The sequence below is a fragment of the Salminus brasiliensis genome, chromosome 24, assembly GCF_030463535.1.
Source record: "Salminus brasiliensis chromosome 24, fSalBra1.hap2, whole genome shotgun sequence".
Taxonomy (NCBI): domain Eukaryota; kingdom Metazoa; phylum Chordata; class Actinopteri; order Characiformes; family Bryconidae; genus Salminus; species Salminus brasiliensis.
Genome location: NC_132901.1, coordinates 11,923,710 through 11,945,662, shown reverse-complemented (window position 1 = coordinate 11,945,662; position 21,953 = coordinate 11,923,710). Strand labels below are relative to the sequence as shown.

At 42.7% G+C, this 21,953-nt stretch overlaps 3 protein-coding genes across 3 annotated transcripts; all 3 read right to left on the bottom strand.

The window, feature by feature from the left end:
* Nucleotides 1–2,115: 2,115 nt before the first annotated feature.
* LOC140546508 (histone H2B) lies at nucleotides 2,116–2,490 on the bottom strand. The gene has a single exon (XM_072669851.1). The coding sequence runs from the start codon at nucleotides 2,488–2,490 to the stop codon at nucleotides 2,116–2,118; it is 375 nt and encodes a 124-aa protein (XP_072525952.1).
* An 808-nt stretch (nucleotides 2,491–3,298) lies between these two features.
* Nucleotides 3,299–18,948, bottom strand: LOC140546640 (uncharacterized). Its single transcript, XM_072670023.1, has 6 exons — nucleotides 18,667–18,948; nucleotides 18,071–18,138; nucleotides 13,527–13,871; nucleotides 11,683–12,096; nucleotides 10,715–11,090; nucleotides 3,299–3,655 (listed from the first exon to the last, which is right to left on the bottom strand). The coding sequence occupies exons 1-6, from the start codon at nucleotides 18,946–18,948 to the stop codon at nucleotides 3,299–3,301; spliced, it is 1,842 nt and encodes a 613-aa protein (XP_072526124.1).
* On the bottom strand, nucleotides 17,456–17,830 carry LOC140546969 (histone H2B). The gene has a single exon (XM_072670449.1). It carries the CDS (start codon nucleotides 17,828–17,830, stop codon nucleotides 17,456–17,458), a length of 375 nt encoding a protein of 124 aa, XP_072526550.1.
* Nucleotides 18,949–21,953: the final 3,005 nt, after the last annotated feature.

Below are 21,953 nucleotides of genomic sequence, written 5' to 3'. Positions count from 1 at the left end.
TACCTAAATTTACTTACTCTACCCTCGTCTTTTTGCCTTGCTCCGACCCTCTACATCAAAAGTCTAGCTCTGAACCTATTCTTGCTCGCTCGAATCTCACCATTAACCTAAGGCTTCAACCAAATTCATCTTTTTGTGACCCAACCAAGTAGTCCTAATACAAAATAACTCTGTCCTCCCTCTTCACCTAGTACAACATAACCTTAACAGCATTCTAACCATGAAACCAAATAACCCCATCCGCCGTCTAACCCCAAAATAAAATAACCCATTTTTATTCATACTCTAATAAAAACCCCACCACCTTCTCTCTCCAACCCTAAAATGAAATAACCCCATCCTTCCTCCAACCATTATACAAAATCACTCCATCCTCATTCGAACCCCTCACATGAAACAACTCCAATCTCATTCTTGTCCTAAAACAAATTAACCCCATCCTTCCCTCTATCTCACTAAGCAACACACCAAATAATTATTTTTAAACTTTTACTTTCATTTAACCCATTCCATGCAGTCATGACCATTCTACTTAGATGTGCATTCCTCAGTAGGCCGAGGCCATGTGTATCCAAAACATCAGGCTGATGGCTTATGTTGAAACTGTTTTACTTTTACTGAATCTTCCTTTGTATCCTAAGGCAAAGGCCTAAGCTCACGGTCACTTTAACTCAATCCACCTTCATCATAAACCTGAGGCCTTTGACCGCCATACTATTTTATTTACTCTACCCTCGTCCTTTTGCCTTGCTTCAACCCTCTACATCAAAAGTCTAGCTCTGAACCTATTCTTGCTCGCTCGAATCTCAACATTAACCTAAGGCTTCAACCAAATTCATCTTTTTGTGACCCAACAAAATAGTCCTAATACAAAATAACTCTGTCCTCCCTCTTAACCTAGTACAACATAACCTTAACATCATTCTAACAATGAAACAAAATAACCCCATCCGCCGTCTAACCCCAAAATAAAATAACCCATTTTCATTCATACTCTAATACAAACCCCACCACCTTCTCTCTCCAACCCTAAAATGAAATAACCCCATCCTTCATCCAACCATTATACAAAATCACTCCATCCTCATTCGAACCCCTCACATGAAACTGCAATCTCATTCTTGTCCTAAAACAAATTAACCCCATCCTTCCCTCTATCTCAATAAGCAACACACTAAACTTTTGCTTTCACTTAACCCATTCCATGCAGTCATGACCATTCTACTTAGATGTGCAGTCCTCAGTAGGCCGAGGCCATGTGTATCCGAATCATCAGGCTGATGGCTTATGTTGAAACTCACTTTTACTGAACCTTCCTTTGTATCCTAAGGCAAAGGCCTAAGCTCACGGTCACTTTAACTCAATCCACCTTCATCATAAACCTGAGGCCTCCTTACAAAGCCACTGTTACTCACTCTTCCTAGATCACATCTGCACTAAACACACTTTCACCGCCATACTTTTTTACTTACGCTACCTCAATTTAATTATTCTACCCTCGTCCTTTTGCCTTACTTCGACCCTCTACATCAAAAGCCTTGCTCTGAACCTACTTTTGTTCACTCAAATCCCACCATAAACCTAAGGCTTTAACTAACTTCACCCTTCTGTGACCCAACAAAAAAGGCTTGTGGGAGAGCCTAACCGTATGCCTGGTTATATACACTAGACAGCTTTCATTACAAAGATCAGGTGTGTAATTCTAGGGTTTAAGTCAACCCTAGTATGGTTTCCTGCCTCACTCTTCCCCACCTGTAAGGCTGATCTCCTCTGGACTGGTCTTTCACAGGTGATGTGCAGCTTCATTTATCCCACTTAGCACTACAAGCCCACTCCATACAGTTAGTATGGCACAGTATTTTAGTTTGCTGCTCTGTCCCTGAATCCTAGTACACTATACCAATTAAATGCAAACAAACAATTAAGTAAGTTGATTTACATACATACATCAATAAGTATGTAACAATAAAGGCACTCTCTAATAAATAATAATAATAATAATAATAATAATTAGTATTATAACTTACTTGGTTCTTGAATAAAACTGCTCTTTGGAAGAAACCGTGGGTGGCTCTTAAAAGAGCCGTTGGGTTTGGATTATGCCGCTATCACTATTTACTTGGAGCTCGTGTACTTGGTGACGGCCTTTGTGCCCTCTGACACGGCGTGCTTGGCCAACTCACCGGGAAGGAGCAGACGCACAGCAGTCTGGATCTCCCTAGAGGTGATAGTAGAACGTTTGTTGTAGTGAGCCAAACGAGAAGACTCACCGGCGATGCGCTCGAAGATGTCGTTCACGAACGAGTTCATGATGCCCATCGCTTTAGAGGAGATTCCAGTGTCAGGGTGGACCTGCTTCAGCACCTTGTACACGTAGATGGCATAGCTCTCCTTCCTGGACTTTCTGCGCTTCTTGCCGCCTTTCCCGGCCGTCTTGGTCACGGCTTTCTTGGATCCCTTCTTGGGCGCAGACTTAGCTGGCTCAGGCATACTGCTCCTCGTCGAGTAAGACTGAAGAATGAGGGGGAGGCGATAAGCTCCCACATTATTTAGACTCTAGCATTTTAATTAGACGAGGTACCGCCTCCAGAATGCCGTCCAACGACCATTGGACAACAAATTGTCCGCTCTCTTCTTGCCAACCCCCCACCCTTCATTCCCCTCCCCTCCCCGCCCCTCCCCTCCCAATTCTCCTCTTCCCTTCCCCCTCCCCAGAGCAGCATTCTCTTTGTTCGCCTACCCGCGCATTTTTACCCACCGTGCAGACGGCACATTATTTTTCGCCACAGCGGCGTTGACGGCGATATTCTGAATTTATTCAAACGTTTAATCAACGTATACGGGGGAAATTGAAAACTATATGTATTCTTCATATATATAAAATTAGCTTCTTAACCGGGAGATTCATAACCACCATCATTGACTATATTGAAACAAACAAACAAATATGATTCTTGCAACATTCTATCCCGCGCATTCTTAATCTACAGGGCTGTTTTTCGGCACAGCGGCGTTGACGGCGATTTTTTTTCTATCAGGATTTATTAAGACATATAGTTCGGATTTAACCAACGCACACGGGGGGCAAAATGGAAAACAATACATATAGACAGACATATCTATTATATGTATATATACACACATGTATTCTTCCGGTATATTACATTTTAATACAGAGTATGCGGGAGATCGACTGCCTTATTTGATAACAAACTAAGAATAGAAACAGGCTCTTTTGCTGGATTTGTGGGTGGCTCTTAAAAGAGCCGTTGTGTTTAGAGCTGTTCAGGCCGAGCGTTTAACCTCCGAATCCATACAGAGTGCGTCCCTGGCGCTTCAGGGCGTACACCACATCCATAGCGGTGACGGTCTTTCTTTTGGCATGCTCAGTGTACGTGACTGCGTCTCTGATCACGTTTTCCAAGAACACTTTGAGCACACCGCGGGTCTCTTCGTAGATCAGACCGGAGATACGCTTGACGCCACCACGACGAGCCAGACGGCGAATAGCCGGCTTTGTGATACCCTGGATGTTATCGCGAAGCACTTTACGATGACGCTTGGCGCCTCCTTTCCCAAGGCCTTTGCCGCCCTTTCCTCTGCCTGACATCCTCGCTGCTTCTTTTCCCAGTCGACGAGAAGAGAATCTATGAAGCTGGGGAGCCAGAGACACGCCTGTTATACTCCTCTATAGGACCTAAATGAAAGCAAGGGAACCGAGCGACGTCACAGTACATTAGCTCCGCCTCATACTCTGTACGTGGGCAGAACGCTTGTTTTGCTGTACAGCGACTCAAACATGCCTAGACCACTCAAAGATTGCACATAAAGCCACTGAGTGGGTAGCCATACAAAATACAGCATATTAATATTAATTCGGAATTAAATATTAATTCAGTACCCTCTGGATGTACTCATGTTCAAAATTCAAAAAAGTGCTCTTTTTGGATTTCATGTGGATTTCATTAACATGTGGTGTACATGGGGGGGGGGAATCAATAGTCAAAGTCAAGCAATAATAGCATCACTTCTCAATGCATTTGCAGCATGTCTTCCTTCTACTGCTTGTAGTTTCACAGTCTGGCCACACAATGGCATCCAGACTCCAAGTGTTCTAAAAAGGAATAAACTAATAATAGTAATAATAATAACGCAGCATACTTTGGATCATGCATAACCTTCACTCTGAATACTTTAACTCATCATGATTTAGCTTCGAAACCTACAGCCTAGCTCCAGACCTGCTTGACCTTATAATTAAAAAGTAAGCTAAACTATAATTAGGAGCGAAAATCACTTCTGAAATAGCTTGGTCTTATGGCGAAATCTTAAAATAAATAAATAAATAGCTGAATGAATTAATAAAATTCAGTGACCTAGGCTTAAGATGAACTTACAGTGACTCAAAGTAGGCTCATACACAGCCTCTGACTCCTTTTCACGAAATTTGAAGTGCATAGGGGCCATGTGACCTTTGTAAATAAACATTTATGCACCGTTTTCTTAGAAAGATTACACACTTGACATTATTATTGTTATTATTGTAGTAATTGATTGTGTGTTTTACCATCCTAAACCGCACTCCAGTACTCTCTAGTGCACTAGGTGAGTATAGAAGCCGTTTTTTCGTGACATCGTGCACTCCACGTGGAGTCGTTTCGGCAACTAGCTAACGAAAATAATCTTTTGTAAACAAAACACTAGCTAGCAAGCTACACAGGCTGCCCAGCTCTGAAAACCAGAAGATAGGCTGCTGGTAGCCGGGTTTAAGCACGACTGTTTCTCCCTCACTTGCTCCAAATAACAATATAGAGAACTACGCACGTGTCCGTAATATCGTTATTTCTGTGATTAATTTTAAGACACCTAGCCATCATGCTACTCTCCAAGGTGGCTTCTCGGTTTCAACCACGACAGTAAACGTATAAATGTTGCTGTATACACCGTTTCATAATAAAACTTGACTGACTCGAGCGAGTGTGTATTTATCTGACAGGTATTTACACTCGCTGGCTTATGTTATTGTTTGTACCATCCGAGTTAGCTAGCATGCTAATCGCTTTGTTAGCTCATGTGTGGACCTGAAAAAGCAAGTTAACTCAAATCACTCAACAGCCACAAATCACGGCTGTATTGCGTACTTTTATGCTACAACCCCGCATGTGGTACTGCACTGTGGTCAACAAATAATGACCCCTCATAATTAGGCTCATATTTGCGCTTTACTGTTTATGCTAGCCGCGTTAGCCACGCTGCTAATCGCTAAGCTGGCTCCAAGCTATGTACAACTCCACACATAGATCCAGCAACGGCAGTTCTACATCAATTTGCTGTGACTGGGTGTACAACTTTAGGCTCTCGGCAAAATCGAGTTATCGGATATCATTATCTACTTCATTTTTGGCAAGTTAGCAAACGTTATCGTGCTAACAACGACACACCGGAGCTAACCAGGGTCCAGTAGTGTAAGGACTAAAAAAAAACGACGTTTCACATGTATGAACATTAAAAGTAGCTAACATATGTCTTAACACGACAAATACCTCGGTCAGCCCTCTGATGGCTGTCGCCATGTGCGCCTCGGTCTCGTATACAACAAAGTCACACTACATCACGCCATTCTAACGTGCGCAGCGTTTATTACACACACACACATGACAAAATTAGTCCTTCCTCAATGCACCTGAATATAAATCACATAAATGGCTATTTAGTACTAGGGTTACGACCTTGCAAGCATAAAACAAGCACCCACGAAGATCACCCCACTACTGTACACCATGGCACACGGTTTACTTTTTACTGTGACTGGACGTGCAGTTATCGGATTTCATCATTAGATGAAGATAGATAGATAGATAGATAGATAGATAGATAGATAGATAATCAATAAAACGTCATCTATCGAACTTGTAGTTAGGCATCATGGGAATTGTAGTCCTTGATCTTGACACTACAGGATAAAGACAAATCGTGTCATTGACACATTGATATAAAGACGTTTAAAGAAACACACAAACCAGTACAGGGTTTGTATTTTCTGTCAGAATGAATGAGTATAAAGCAAGCCATATGTCTACAAATGCATGTCTCTCTCTCTCTCTCTCTCTCTCTCTCTCTCTCTCTCTCTCTCTCTCTCTCTCTCTTTCACAAACCACCACTGAAATATTTTTGCACATAAAGTAAATTGAGGCCAACTTAAACTAAACCCACACCATTTGGATTCCTCAGGTTTCCACTATACATCTTCTAATAACAGCCATATTGGTTAGCAGTTAGTGGAAGAGAAAGGAAGGAAAGAAATTGTGGAAAGCAAAGTATGTTGCAGTTAGTGGATGATAAAGCCTTAGACATATGTTGCAGTTAGTGGATGATAAAGAAATTGTGGTGATATAAAGTAAGTGTAAAGCTCATGATGAAGTCAGGGTGAGTGGAAGCAGTTTGGCTTGACCTACCCTTTAGGATTCTGATGGAGTTTCAGGGCTAAGCTTTAAGACTGTGGTCGTAGTACGTGAATGGAGCGTGGATGCCATCTGGTGGTCAAAATGTAAATCTGCAAAATATAAAAAATACATATTTTTTTTTTGGTCCACAGAGACATTTAAAGAAGCAAAATCAGAAAGAGGAGAAAGAGTTAAATTTGAGAAGCACAAAAAAGCTAATTCACAAGTGAGTACGGCTGACTTTTGATACACCTTTGTTAGCACTTTTGTGTTAATTTGTTACTTACCTATGCCTTGAATTTTTTGCGCTGATGGTGCATCCGCTTTCCAATTTTTAGCTTTGCCCCACTTGCCTCCAGCTCTTCAGCCAGGTCTTGATAGCAGAGCGGTGTTCTTTATTGATTTATGATTATTATGTTGACCTCAATATAACCTGATGCATACATACATACACATAACCATACAACATAGAATTTAAGGGCTCTAAGGGGAGGAGAACAAAGGTCCTACATAGAACTGCACTACTCTACAGTTTGACTCTTAATGAGAGAATTGTTGGCTTTTTACCTAACTGATAATAAAGTGCCTTAAATAAAGAGTGCTTCTATCAAGCATTCTTTAACTAAAGACATTTTATCAAGATCTGTAAGGAGATAATACAGTATTGAGTATTTTGTTTTCTTCTGCCCTACTTTATCATTAGCATATTGTTAAAACCCAAACAAAATTACGGTGCCCTAAAATAAGTTTTCATTTCATTGCCTGGTAGCATGACAACTGGTTATCCTGCTGGCTACTAAAATGCCCAAAAGTTCCTTGGTAGAACTTAGTAGACTTACTGGAGTTCACAACCATCTGTCATATGTAACAGCTGTAACATTCACACACAAACACGTATACATCTATGTTGTTAGCGTTTGCATTTGCGAGTTTGACCACACGATGGCATCCACGCTCCATCCATGACATATATCCACGATCCCAAAACAACGGTGACGTTTGCAATAGGGCACTTCCTAAATCCCTTACACTTTATACACTACACAGAAGTGCACTTCTCTAGTCAAGTCTTTTAGGCTTCTGATGGAGTTTCAGGGCTAGGCCTCAAGACTGTGGTCATAGTACGTAAATGGAGCGTGGATGCCATCGTGTGGTCAAAATGTAAAACAATTAATCTTGCAATTTTTTATTTATTGATTGATTTATTTATTGATTTATTTATTTATTTCTTGTCCACGGAGACAATTAAAGAAGCAAAATCAGAAAGAGGAGAAAGAGTTACATTTAAATAGCAGAGAAGCTAACTTACAAGGGAGGAGGCAGTACGGTCGGCTGTTGATAAACTTTTGTTAGCACTTTTGTATTCATTTGTTACTTACCTATGCCTTGAAGAAAGTCTCTGACCTAAACCATGCAGGTTAATTTTTTTTGAGGGTGCGTATGTTTTTCCATATTTTAGCTTTGCTCCACTGGCCTCCAGCTCCTCAGTCAGGTCTTGATAGCAGATGAGTCAATTTTATTTGGCAAGGTTTTGGTCAGAGACCATCTTTAGTTAGGCATCATGGGAATTGTAGTCGTTGATCTAATACACTACAACTTAAAGATATAGTGTCCACAGAGACATTTAAAGAAAGAAAGATCAAACACAAATCGAATAAATGGTATATTATTGCATACAAGGGAAAAGCTCCTAATGAGGCCAACTAAAACTACATGTTTACCCCTTGGATTTCTCAGGCTCGTTTTACATCTTCTAATAAAAGTCATGTTAGATTAGATAAACACAGAGGGAGTTAATGTTGCTTTAAGTAATGTTGCTTTTACCATATGTTGCAGTTAGTGGATGATAAAGAAATATGGAAAGACATTGTGGTAAGCAAAGTAAGTGTAGAGCTCATGATGAAGTCTGGGTGAGTGGAAGCAGTTTGGCTAGACCTACCCCTTAGGCTTCTGATGGAGTTTCAGGGCTAAGCTTTAAGTCTGTGGTCGTAGTACGTGAATGGAGCGTGGATGCCATCTGGTGGTCAAAATGTAAATCTGCAAAATATAAAACAATTCATCTTTTTGATTTTTTGGTCCATGCAGACATTTAAAGAAGCAAAATCAGAAAGAGGAGAAAGAGTTTTTTGTATTCATTTGTTACTTACCTATGCCTTGAAGAAAGTCTCTGACCGAAACCTTGCAGGGTGCGTATGCTTTTCCATATTTTAGCTTTGCTTCACTGGCCTCCAGCTCCTCAGTCAGGTCTTGATAGCAGATGAGCGGTTTTCTTTATTGATTTATGATTATTATGGGAACCTCAATATAAACTGATACACAGAGTTTAAGGGCTCTAAAGAGAAGGAAAGAAAGGTCCTACATAGAAGTGCACTACTCTACAATTTGTCTCAAAGGCTTCTAGCAGTGAGTGAATTGGAGGCTTTTTACCTAACTGCATGCTGTTTGGTTGTCATGATGGCTAATACCGTGCCTTCATTAAAGACAGCTTCTATCAAGCATTCTTCAAAACAAGACATTTTATCTAGTTGTGGAAGGAGGTTATACGGTCTGGAGGTTTTTTTTTTTGTTTTGTTTTGTTTTTTTTTTCCTTCTGTCCGACTTTATCGTTAGCATATTGTTAAAATGAAACCCAAGCCCAAACGACAATCATCCCACAAGACATGTAATTACTTTTTAGATTTATTGGTGCAGTTAACAATCATATTTAATGTGTATAAAATTGCCCTAAATTAAGTTTCCATTTCATTGCCTGGCAGCATGAGAACTGGTAACCATGCTGGCTTCTAAAATGCCCTGAACTGAAGTATGCTTCAATAGAAACATTTTTAAAAATGTACTTTAAAAAACACTAACCAAAATAACACCGCAATACAAATGACTTAGTAGACGTACTGGAGTTCACAACCATCTATCAAATGAAAAAGCTGTAACATTCACACGAATAAATCTAGTTAGTTAACGTTTGCATTTGCCTAGTTTGACCACACGATGGCATCCACGCTCCATCCATGACATATATGCCCATGATCCCAAAACAACGGTGGTCCTTTGCAATGAGCACTTCCAAAAGTCCTTCTATTCACCACACAGAAGAGCACTACTGTACTCAAGGCTCAAAGGCTTCTACTCTCTATTACATAACCGGGTGCATCCTAGGCAGGACAAACACTTTACCCCTGCCAGTATTTATTCACTATTTCTTTTCCCTAGGCTTCTCTAATGATCATTTTACATGTGCTGGGAAGGTTCATTTAATTTGCTCCATACTTCAAGGGTTATACTTCCAGACAAGCTAGACTGTACTAAATAAGGTAATTTTTGAAGTATAGCACAAAACAATACTGACTCAACATTCATTTAATTTTGGCGTTTTTCCCGCTGATCTGGGTTAATTTTACAAACAATGTGACGGGAAACATGAATTTTATAGAGTTAACATATAGAGTAAACATATAATTTTTTAGAGTTAGACATGCCTTGTTCTGGTAGAGGTATTGAAAGAGATTAAAAACAAACAAACAAACAAACATTCCTCTCCGGACTATACACTTACCTCCTTTACTGCTGCCCTAAAAGCAAGCACAAACAACACAGCTGGTCTCGCTTACTCTCTATGCAATCAAACTCATGTTGCATATGTATGAAACGTAAGTACCCCAAATCAAGCTCTCATTATATGAATATACACATACATTGCTCTCTGAAACTGATCTTGCAGTTGTATAGTTTCACCACGCGGTGGGATCTACGCTCCATCCATGACTAATGCCGTTTGTAATAGGCCAAAACCGGCCTAAACACTACATAGTGTAAAGTGTAGTGTTCTACTGAAAGGGCAGTGGCTTCTACTTTCTGCTGGGGTGAATGAACTGTTTCCAAACTATTAAATATGTATAAACATATTGATAGGTATTAAAAGAAAAGTATTCATATGTATTAAAACACGTTAAATATGGCGATTTTGATGTGAAATGTAGTACAAAACGTTATATATATATAGACACACATATAGAAGTTGTTTTTTTTCCCTAATCTTCACAACCGCTGTCTCACGGCTGGTTTCGCTCGCTCAGTCCTATGGAATTTAGAAGCGTGCGCGTCATAATAGCCTTACATTATATAAACGCAACACCGAGGTGAGGCGGACATTTGCTGTTTCGGCGCGGACACGGGTAGGTGGCTCTTAAAAGAGCCGTTGGGTATTTCAGGTAAACGTCGAAGCGCTCTGTTTAAGCGCGCTCTCCGCGAATACGGCGGGCCAGCTGGATGTCTTTAGGCATGATGGTGACTCTCTTGGCGTGGATAGCGCACAGGTTAGTATCTTCAAACAGACCCACCAAGTACGCCTCGCTAGCCTCCTGCAGGGCCATGACGGCGGAGCTCTGGAAGCGGAGATCAGTCTTGAAGTCCTGAGCGATTTCACGCACTAGGCGCTGGAAGGGCAGCTTACGGATCAGCAGCTCAGTAGATTTCTGGTAGCGGCGGATCTCCCTCAGAGCCACGGTGCCGGGCCTGTAACGGTGAGGCTTTTTCACGCCGCCGGTGGCTGGGGCGCTCTTGCGAGCAGCCTTGGTGGCGAGCTGCTTCCTCGGGGCCTTGCCACCGGTGGACTTACGGGCGGTCTGCTTGGTTCTTGCCATCGCGTTGAACTCTGCTCCTCTCGGGGAAAAGAAAGAGAATGAGCTCTCGCTCTCTTCACATGGCTTTTAAGCTTTCAAGCCGCTTGCCGCTCATTGGGCGTCTTGAAGTTGTCCGTTTCCCATTGGGCGGCCGGCAATGCGTCGGTGACACACTATTGGGCGTCTTCTTTTCAAACCTAAAAGCAAAACGGCGGGCTCCTGTAATACAAAACAACAAAGAAAAAAAAGCATTAAAAGAATATATAATAATAAGAACAATAATATGATCAAACTAATCAATGTACTGTACATTACAGCGAACATTAAACACAGTGTGTGTGTGTGTGAGAGAGAGCGAGAGAATGTGTGTATACATGCACATATGCATAGGGTGTTGATCTCAGTACGTGAAATATATGAAAAAGGGCAATTGTGTATTGCATGGCAGTGTGTTTATATAATAACTCGGTTCATAAAGCTATTATTTTTTTATGCAGTTGGAAATCACGTGAAGAATATGTAGTGTTGTTTGTAAAGGAGCAGCACTTTTCTTAGAAAAAATGGGTGGCTCTTAAAAGAGCCTTTGTGTATAGATAAATCAACGGAGAGCGCCAATTTACTTTGTCTTCACAGTCTTCTCGGTCTTCTTAGGCAGCAGTACAGCCTGAATGTTGGGCAGCACACCACCTTGGGCGATAGTGACTCCTCCGAGCAGTTTGTTCAGCTCCTCGTCGTTACGAACAGCCAGCTGCAGGTGACGGGGGATGATACGGGTCTTCTTGTTGTCGCGGGCGGCGTTGCCAGCCAACTCGAGAATCTCAGCGGTGAGATACTCCAGGACGGCGGCCAAGTAGACGGGAGCGCCGGCGCCGACCCGCTCAGCGTAGTTGCCTTTACGCAGGAGCCTGTGCACACGGCCAACTGGGAACTGCAGTCCGGCGCGGGACGAACGAGTCTTAGCCTTGGCCCTAGCTTTACCACCGGTTTTGCCTCTTCCACTCATGATTCGCGTCAGTCGTGTTCGTCGAACAAAGCTGAAATAATGCACGCCGGCCAACGAGCGCCGTTGATATAGCAAAATCGCCTACGGTCCTATTGGCTAAAAGCTACGCGCACCAACAGCCAATCGCATTTCCGCCGTCAGACTCTAGCGTCCTCCCACCTCTGCTCGCTTTCCTACCCGACCCCCTCCTCCTCTCGTGCTGTGTGTCTGTGTGAGCGAGAGAGAGAAAGGAAGAAAGAAAACGGGTTAAAGAAAGAAACATTTACCCCCACTCGTGCCCCGCGTTTCCTTTCCCTTTCCAGCTCAAATGTAACACGTTCGACCAAACAGTGGTCATAGAAGGAAAGACCAAACCAAACCCCAAAGAATATTTATCATATATAATTATTGTTTGGGGAAACTAATGAGAGCTATTTTTGTGTTGTTGAGTGTTTTTTTTTTTTTTAACAATCAATTCATTGTGCAGTAACAAGGGGGGAAAAAAGCTGTTTTTTTATGAAACTGTGGGTGGCTCTTAAAAGAGCCGTTGAATAGAGAAACAAGACATGAAGGTAAACGGCGTTACTGTTTACTTCTTCTTAGGGGCAGCCTTTTTCGCCTTCGCCGCCTTGGGCTTAGCTGCTTTAGGCTTGACCGTTTTGGCTTTCTTTGGGCTCTTGGTCGCCTTTTTGGGAGCCGCCGGCTTCTTGGCCTTCTTGGGGCTCTTCGCTGCCTTCTTAGCGGCCGCGACGGGCTTCTTGGCCTTCTTGGGGGATTTCTTAGCCGCAGTGGGTTTCTTGGCTGCTACCTTCTTGGGCTTCTTGGCCGCGACTGGTTTCTTGGCGGCCGGCTTCTTAGCTTTAGGTGCCGGTTTCTTGGCGGCCGGCTTCTTCTTTGCCTCGGCCTGCTTCTTGTTAAGCTTGAAAGAGCCCGACGCGCCGGTGCCTTTGGTCTGCACCAGAGTGCCCTTGGTGACGAGGCTCTTGACGGCGAGCTTAACGCGTGAGTTGTTCTTCTCGACGTCGTAGCCGCCGGCAGCCAGGGCTTTCTTCAGGGCGGCGAGAGACACGCCGCTCCTCTCCTTGGAAGCCGAGACGGCCTTGACGATGAGCTCGCCCACGCTGGGGCCGGCTTTCTTGGGGCGGGCGGCGGCCTTCTTCTTGGGGGCCTTGGCGGGCGCCGAGGCGGCTGGGGCTGGAGCGACTTCTGCCATCGTTCTGCTTTGCTGTGAGCGCGAGTGAGCACAAACTGCTGCAGCGTTCTGTAGAACCTCCCGCTGCAGCGAGGGGGCCGGCCCTTAAAAGCCACATGAGAACGTTGTAGACTCAACTCGCTCGATGCCGCACAGCCGTGTGGCAGCGACGGTCTCGCACTTGTGTTTTCTCTCGGCGTTTGTCGAGCGAAATATGGGCGAAAGCTCAACTTGGCGAGCGTAGAAATGCTCTTTCGTCTCCGAGAGGCTCCACCGTGTGTTGAGAAGACGGGAAGGGCAGCGTAACGACGCCGCGTTTGATACGGCGCTCACCGAAGCGTGCCACGCTACCGGCGTGCCGAACGGGCGGCGGCGCATTTGGCGTGCTAATCGGTGGAAAACGGCGACAAAAGGTGCCACCAACTGGGCGAGTGTTATCCGGTGCGTTGGAGGAGAGCCTCGGCGAGAGCGTGCTGGGCATCCGAGACGTGGGTGCGTTGTTTTGCTCGTCGTGCGAGGCGACCTTGAGGAGTGTGTAAAGCACAGTGTTGCCGTGTGTGCGCAGTATGACTTCCACCGTCGATGCGTCTTTGTCACTGGCGCTTCCACACTCGGAACGGCTCTCCATAGGTCCCCTAATACGCACTCGTAACACACCCAATATACCATAGCCAAAAATCTCATACTAACCCTAACACAAAATAACTGCATACACCCCCCCAACCCTAAAACACAAAAAACAAAATAACAAAAAAAAAAAAAGACAAAACTTATTCTAAACATAACAAAAAACAATCATGCCCTTTTTCAAGCCTAATACAAAATAACTGCACCTTCACTCTAACCCCAATACAAAATAAACCCAAGCTCATTTAAACCCTAAAACCCCATTTTTCATTTTAACCCTAATAGAAAATAACCATTTTCTCTCTCCAACCCTAAATAAAATAACCCCATCCTTCCTCCAACCATTATACAAAATCACTCCATCCTCATTCGAACCCCTCACATGAAACAACTCAAATCTCATTCTTGTCCTAAAACAAATTAACCCCATCCCTCCCTCTATCTCAATAAGCAACACACCAAATTATTATTTTTAAACTTTTACTTTCATTTAACCCATTCCATGCAGTCATGACCATTCTACTTAGATGTGCATTCCTCAGTAGGCCGAGGCCATGTGTATCCAAATCATCAGGCTGATGGCTAATGTTGAAACTCACTTTTACTGAACCTTCCTTTGTATCCTAAGGCAAAGGCTTAAGCTCACCGTCACTTTAACTCAATCCACCTTCATCATAAAACTGAGGCCTTTGACCGCCATACTATTTTACTTACTCTACCCTCGTCCTTTTGCATTGCTCCGACCCTCTACATCAAAAAAATATCTATGAACCTATTCTTGCTCGCTCGAATCTCACCATTAACCTAAGACTTCAACCAAATTCATCTTTTAGTTAACCAAACCAAATAGTCCTAATACAAAATAACTCTGTCCTCCCTCTTAACCTAGTACAACATAACCTTAACATCATTCTAACCATGAAACAAAATAACCCCATCCGCGGTCTAACCCCAAAATAAAATAACCCATTTTTATTCATACTCTAATACAAACCCCACCACCATCTCTCTCCAACCCTAAAATGAAATAACACCATCCTTCCTCCAACCATTATACAAAATCACTCCATCCTCATTCGAACCCCTCACATGAAACAACTCCAATCTCATTCTTGTACTAAAACAAATTAACCCCATCCCTCCCTCTATCCCAATAAGCAACACACCAAATTATTATTTTTAAACTTTTACTTTCATTTAACCCATTCCATGCAGACATGACCATTCTACTTAGATGTGCATTCTTCAGTAGGCCGAGGCCATGTGTATCCAAATCATCAGGCTGATGGCCAATGTTGAAATTCACTTTTTCTGAACCTTCCTAAGGCAAAGGCCTAAGCTCACAGTCACTTTAACACAATCCACCTCCATCATAAACCTGAGGCCTCGTTTACAAAGCTACTGTTACTCACTCTTCCTAGATCACATCTGCACTGAACACACTTTCACCGCCATACTTTTTTACTTACGCTACCTAAATTTACTTACTCTACCCTCGTCTTTTTGCCTTGCTCCGACCCTCTACATCAAAAGTCTAGCTCTGAACCTATTCTTGCTCGCTCGAATCTCACCATTAACCTAAGGCTTCAACCAAATTCATCTTTTTGTGACCCAACCAAGTAGTCCTAATACAAAATAACTCTGTCCTCCCTCTTCACCTAGTACAACATAACCTTAACAGCATTCTAACCATGAAACCAAATAACCCCATCCGCCGTCTAACCCCAAAATAAAATAACCCATTTTCATTCATACTCTAATAAAAACCCCACCACCTTCTCTCTCCAACCCTAAAATGAAATAACCCCATCCTTCCTCCAACCATTATACAAAATCACTCCATCCTCATTCGAACCCCTCACATGAAACAACTCCAATCTCATTCTTGTCCTAAAACAAATTAACCCCATCCTTCCCTCTATCTCACTAAGCAACACACCAAATAATTATTTTTAAACTTTTACTTTCATTTAACCCATTCCATGCAGTCATGACCATTCTACTTAGATGTGCATTCCTCAGTAGGCCGAGGCCATGTGTATCCAAAACATCAGGCTGATGGCTTATGTTGAAACTGTTTTACTTTTACTGAATCTTCCTTTGTATCCTAAGGCAAAGGCCTAAGCTCACGGTCACTTTAACTCAATCCACCTTCATCATAAACCTGAGGCCTTTGACCGCCATACTATTTTATTTACTCTACCCTCGTCCTTTTGCCTTGCTTCAACCCTCTACATCAAAAGTCTAGCTCTGAACCTATTCTTGCTCGCTCGAATCTCAACATTAACCTAAGGCTTCAACCAAATTCATCTTTTTGTGACCCAACAAAATAGTCCTAATACAAAATAACTCTGTCCTCCCTCTTAACCTAGTACAACATAACCTTAACATCATTCTAACAATGAAACAAAATAACCCCATCCGCCGTCTAACCCCAAAATAAAATAACCCATTTTCATTCATACTCTAATACAAACCCCACCACCTTCTCTCTCCAACCCTAAAATGAAATAACCCCATCCTTCATCCAACCATTATACAAAATCACTCCATCCTCATTCGAACCCCTCACATGAAACAACTGCAATCTCATTCTTGTCCTAAAACAAATTAACCCCATCCTTCCCTCTATCTCAATAAGCAACACACTAAACTTTTGCTTTCACTTAACCCATTCCATGCAGTCATGACCATTCTACTTAGATGTGCAGTCCTCAGTAGGCCGAGGCCATGTGTATCCGAATCATCAGGCTGATGGCTTATGTTGAAACTCACTTTTACTGAACCTTCCTTTGTATCCTAAGGCAAAGGCCTAAGCTCACGGTCACTTTAACTCAATCCACCTTCATCATAAACCTGAGGCCTCCTTACAAAGCCACTGTTACTCACTCTTCCTAGATCACATCTGCACTAAACACACTTTCACCGCCATACTTTTTTACTTACGCTACCTCAATTTAATTATTCTACCCTCGTCCTTTTGCCTTACTTCGACCCTCTACATCAAAAGCCTTGCTCTGAACCTACTTTTGTTCACTCAAATCCCACCATAAACCTAAGGCTTTAACTAACTTCACCCTTCTGTGACCCAACAAAAAAGGCTTGTGGGAGAGCCTAACCGTATGCCTGGTTATATACACTAGACAGCTTTCATTACAAAGATCAGGTGTGTAATTCTAGGGTTTAAGTCAACCCTAGTATGGTTTCCTGCCTCACTCTTCCCCACCTGTAAGGCTGATCTCCTCTGGACTGGTCTTTCACAGGTGATGTGCAGCTTCATTTATCCCACTTAGCACTACAAGCCCACTCCATACAGTTAGTATGGCACAGTATTTTAGTTTGCTGCTCTGTCCCTGAATCCTAGTACACTATACCAATTAAATGCAAACAAACAATTAAGTAAGTTGATTTACATACATACATCAATAAGTATGTAACAATAAAGGCACTCTCTAATAAATAATAATAATAATAATAATAATAATAATTAGTATTATAACTTACTTGGTTCTTGAATAAAACTGCTCTTTGGAAGAAACCGTGGGTGGCTCTTAAAAGAGCCGTTGGGTTTGGATTATGCCGCTATCACTATTTACTTGGAGCTCGTGTACTTGGTGACGGCCTTTGTGCCCTCTGACACGGCGTGCTTGGCCAACTCACCGGGAAGGAGCAGACGCACAGCAGTCTGGATCTCCCTAGAGGTGATAGTAGAACGTTTGTTGTAGTGAGCCAAACGAGAAGACTCACCGGCGATGCGCTCGAAGATGTCGTTCACGAACGAGTTCATGATGCCCATCGCTTTAGAGGAGATTCCAGTGTCAGGGTGGACCTGCTTCAGCACCTTGTACACGTAGATGGCATAGCTCTCCTTCCTGGACTTTCTGCGCTTCTTGCCGCCTTTCCCGGCCGTCTTGGTCACGGCTTTCTTGGATCCCTTCTTGGGCGCGGACTTAGCTGGCTCAGGCATACTGCTCCTCGTCGAGTAAGACTGAAGAATGAGGGGGAGGCGATAAGCTCCCACATTATTTAGACTCTAGCATTTTAATTAGACGAGGTACCGCCTCCAGAATGCCGTCAAACGACCATTGGACAACAAATTGTCCGCTCTCTTCTTGCCAACCCCCCACCCTTCATTCCCCTCCCCTCCCCTCCCTATTCTCCCCTTCCCTTCCCCCTCCCCAGAGCAGCATTCTCTTTGTTCGCCTACCCGCGCATTTTTACCCACCGTGCAGACGGCACATTATTTTTCGCCACAGCGGCGTTGACGGCGATATTCTGAATTTATTCAAACGTTTAATCAACGCATACGGGGGAAATTGAAAACTATATGTATTCTTCATATATATAAAATTAGCTTCTTAACCGGGAGATTCATAACCACCATCATTGACTATATTGAAACAAACAAACAAATATGATTCTTGCAACATTCTATCCCGCGCATTCTTAATCTACAGGGCTGTTTTTCTGTTTTTCGGCACAGCGGCGTTGACGGCGATTTTTTTTCTATCAGGATTTATTAAGACATATAGTTCGGATTTAACCAACGCACACGGGGGGCAAAATGGAAAACAATACATATATACAGACATATCTATTATATGTATATATACACACATGTATTCTTCCGGTATATTACATTTTAATACAGAGTATGCGGGAGATCGACTGCCTTATTTGATAACAAACTAAGAATAGAAACAGGCTCTTTTGCTGGATTTGTGGGTGGCTCTTAAAAGAGCCGTTGTGTTTAGAGCTGTTCAGGCCGAGCGTTTAACCTCCGAATCCATACAGAGTGCGTCCCTGGCGCTTCAGGGCGTACACCACATCCATAGCGGTGACGGTCTTTCTTTTGGCATGCTCAGTGTACGTGACTGCGTCTCTGATCACGTTTTCCAAGAACACTTTGAGCACACCGCGGGTCTCTTCGTAGATCAGACCAGAGATACGCTTGACGCCACCACGACGAGCCAGACGGCGAATAGCCGGCTTTGTGATACCCTGGATGTTATCGCGAAGCACTTTACGATGACGCTTGGCGCCTCCTTTCCCAAGGCCTTTGCCGCCCTTTCCTCTGCCTGACATCCTCGCTGCTTCTTTTCCCAGTCGACGAGAAGAGAATCTATGAAGCTGGGGAGCCAGAGACACGCCTGTTATACTCCTCTATAGGACCTAAATGAAAGCAAGGGAACCGAGCGACGTCACAGTACATTAGCTCCGCCTCATACTCTGTACGTGTGCAGAACGCTTGTTTTGCTGTACAGCGACTCAAACATGCCTAGACCACTCAAAGATTGCACATAAAGCCACTGAGTGGGTAGCCATACAAAATACAGTATATTAATATTAATTCGGAATTAAATATTAATTCCGTACCCTCTGGATGTACTCATGTTCAAAATTCAAAAAAGTGCTCTTTTTGGATTTCATGGGGGGGGGGGGGGGAATCAATAGTCAAAGTCAAGCAATAATAGCATCACTTCTCAATGCATTTGCAGCATGTCTTCCTTCTACTGCTTGTAGTTTCACAGTCTGGCCACACAATGGCATCCAGACTCCAAGTGTTCTAAAAAGGAATAAACTAATAATAGTAATAATAATAACGCAGCATACTTTGGATCATGCATAACCTTCACTCTGAATACTTTAACTCATCATGATTTAGCTTCGAAACCTACAGCCTAGCTCCAGACCTGCTTGACCTTATAATTAAAAAGTAAGCTAAACTATAATTAGGAGCGAAAATCACTTCTGAAATAGCTTGGTCTTATGGCGAAATCTTAAAATAAATAAATAAATAGCTGAATGAATTAATAAAATTCAGTGACCTAGGCTTAAGATGAACTTACAGTGACTCAAAGTAGGCTCATACACAGCCTCTGACTCCTTTTCACGAAATTTGAAGTGCATAGGGGCCATGTGACCTTTGTAAATAAACATTTATGCACCGTTTTCTTAGAAAGATTACACACTTGACATTATTATTGTTATTATTGTAGTAATTGATTGTGTGTTTTACCATCCTAAACCGCACTCCAGTACTCTCTAGTGCACTAGGTGAGTATAGAAGCCGTTTTTTCGTGACATCGTGCACTCCACGTGGAGTCGTTTCGGCAACTAGCTAACGAAAATAATCTTTTGTAAACAAAACACTAGCTAGCAAGCTACACAGGCTGCCCAGCTCTGAAAACCAGAAGATAGGCTGCTGGTAGCCGGGTTTAAGCACGACTGTTTCTCCCTCACTTGCTCCAAATAACAATATAGAGAACTACGCACGTGTCCGTAATATCGTTATTTCTGTGATTAATTTTAAGACACCTAGCCATCATGCTACTCTCCAAGGTGGCTTCTCGGTTTCAACCACGACAGTAAACGTATAAATGTTGCTGTATACACCGTTTCATAATAAAACTTGACTGACTCGAGCGAGTGTGTATTTATCTGACAGGTATTTACACTCGCTGGCGTATGTTATTGTTCGTACCATCCGAGTTAGCTAGCATGCTAATCGCTTTGTTAGCTCATGTGTGGACCTGAAAAAGCAAGTTAACTCAAATCACTCAACAGCCACAAATCACGGCTGTATTGCGTACTTTTATGCTACAACCCCGCATGTGGTACTGCACTGTGGTCAACAAATAATGACCCCTCATAATTAGGCTCATATTTGCGCTTTACTGTTTATGCTAGCCGCGTTAGCCACGCTGCTAATCGCTAAGCTGGCTCCAAGCTATGTACAACTCCACACATAGATCCAGCAACGGCAGTTCTACATCAATTTGCTGTGACTGGGTGTACAACTTTAGGCTCTCGGCAAAATCGAGTTATCGGATATCATTATCTACTTCATTTTTGGCAAGTTAGCAAACGTTATCGTGCTAACAACGACACACCGGAGCTAACCAGGGTCCAGTAGTGTAAGGACTAAAAAAAAAACGACGTTTCACATGTATGAACATTAAAAGTAGCTAACATATGTCTTAACACGACAAATACCTCGGTCAGCCCTCTGATGGCTGTCGCCATGTGCGCCTCGGTCTCGTATACAACAAAGTCACACTACATCACGCCATTCTAACGTGCGCAGCGTTTATTACACACACACACACGACAAAATTAGTCCTTCTTCAATGCACCTGAATATAAATCACATAAATGGCTATTTAGTACTAGGGTTACGACCTTGCAAGCATAAAACAAGCACCCACGAAGATCACCCCACTACTGTACACCATGGCACACGGTTTACTTTTTACTGTGACTGGACGTGCAGTTATCGGATTTCATCATTAGATGAAGATAGATAGATAGATCTATCTCTCTCTCTCTCTCTCTCTCTCTCTCTCTCTCTCTCTCTCTCTCTCTCACAAACCACCACTTTAATATTTTTGCACATAAAGTAAATTGAGGCCAACTTAAACTAAACCCACACCATTTGGATTCCTCAGGTTTCCACTATACATCTTCTAATAACAGCCATATTGGTTAGCAGTTAGTGGAAGAGAAAGGAAGGAAAGAAATTGTGGAAAGCAAAGTATGTTGCAGTTAGTGGATGATAAAGCCTTAGACATATGTTGCAGTTAGTGGATGATAAAGAAATTGTGGTGATATAAAGTAAGTGTTGAATGAAGTGATGAAGTCAGGGTGAGTGGAAGCAGTTTGGCTTGACCTACCCTTTAGGATTCTGATGGAGTTTCAGGGCTAAGCTTTAAGACTGTGGTCGTAGTACGTGAATGGAGCGTGGATGCCATCTGGTGGTCAAAATGTAAATCTGCAAAATATAAAAAATACATATTTTTTTTTTGGTCCACAGAGACATTTAAAGAAGCAAAATCAGAAAGAGGAGAAAGAGTTAAATTTGAGAAGCACAAAAAAGCTAATTCACAAGTGAGTACGGCTGACTTTTGATACACCTTTGTTAGCACTTTTGTGTTAATTTGTTACTTACCTATGCCTTGAAGAAAGTCTCTGACCTTGCAGGTTAAAATGATTTTTTGCGCTGATGGTGCATCCGCTTTCCAATTTTTAGCTTTGCCCCACTTGCCTCCAGCTCTTCAGCCAGGTCTTGATAGCAGAGCGGTGTTCTTTAT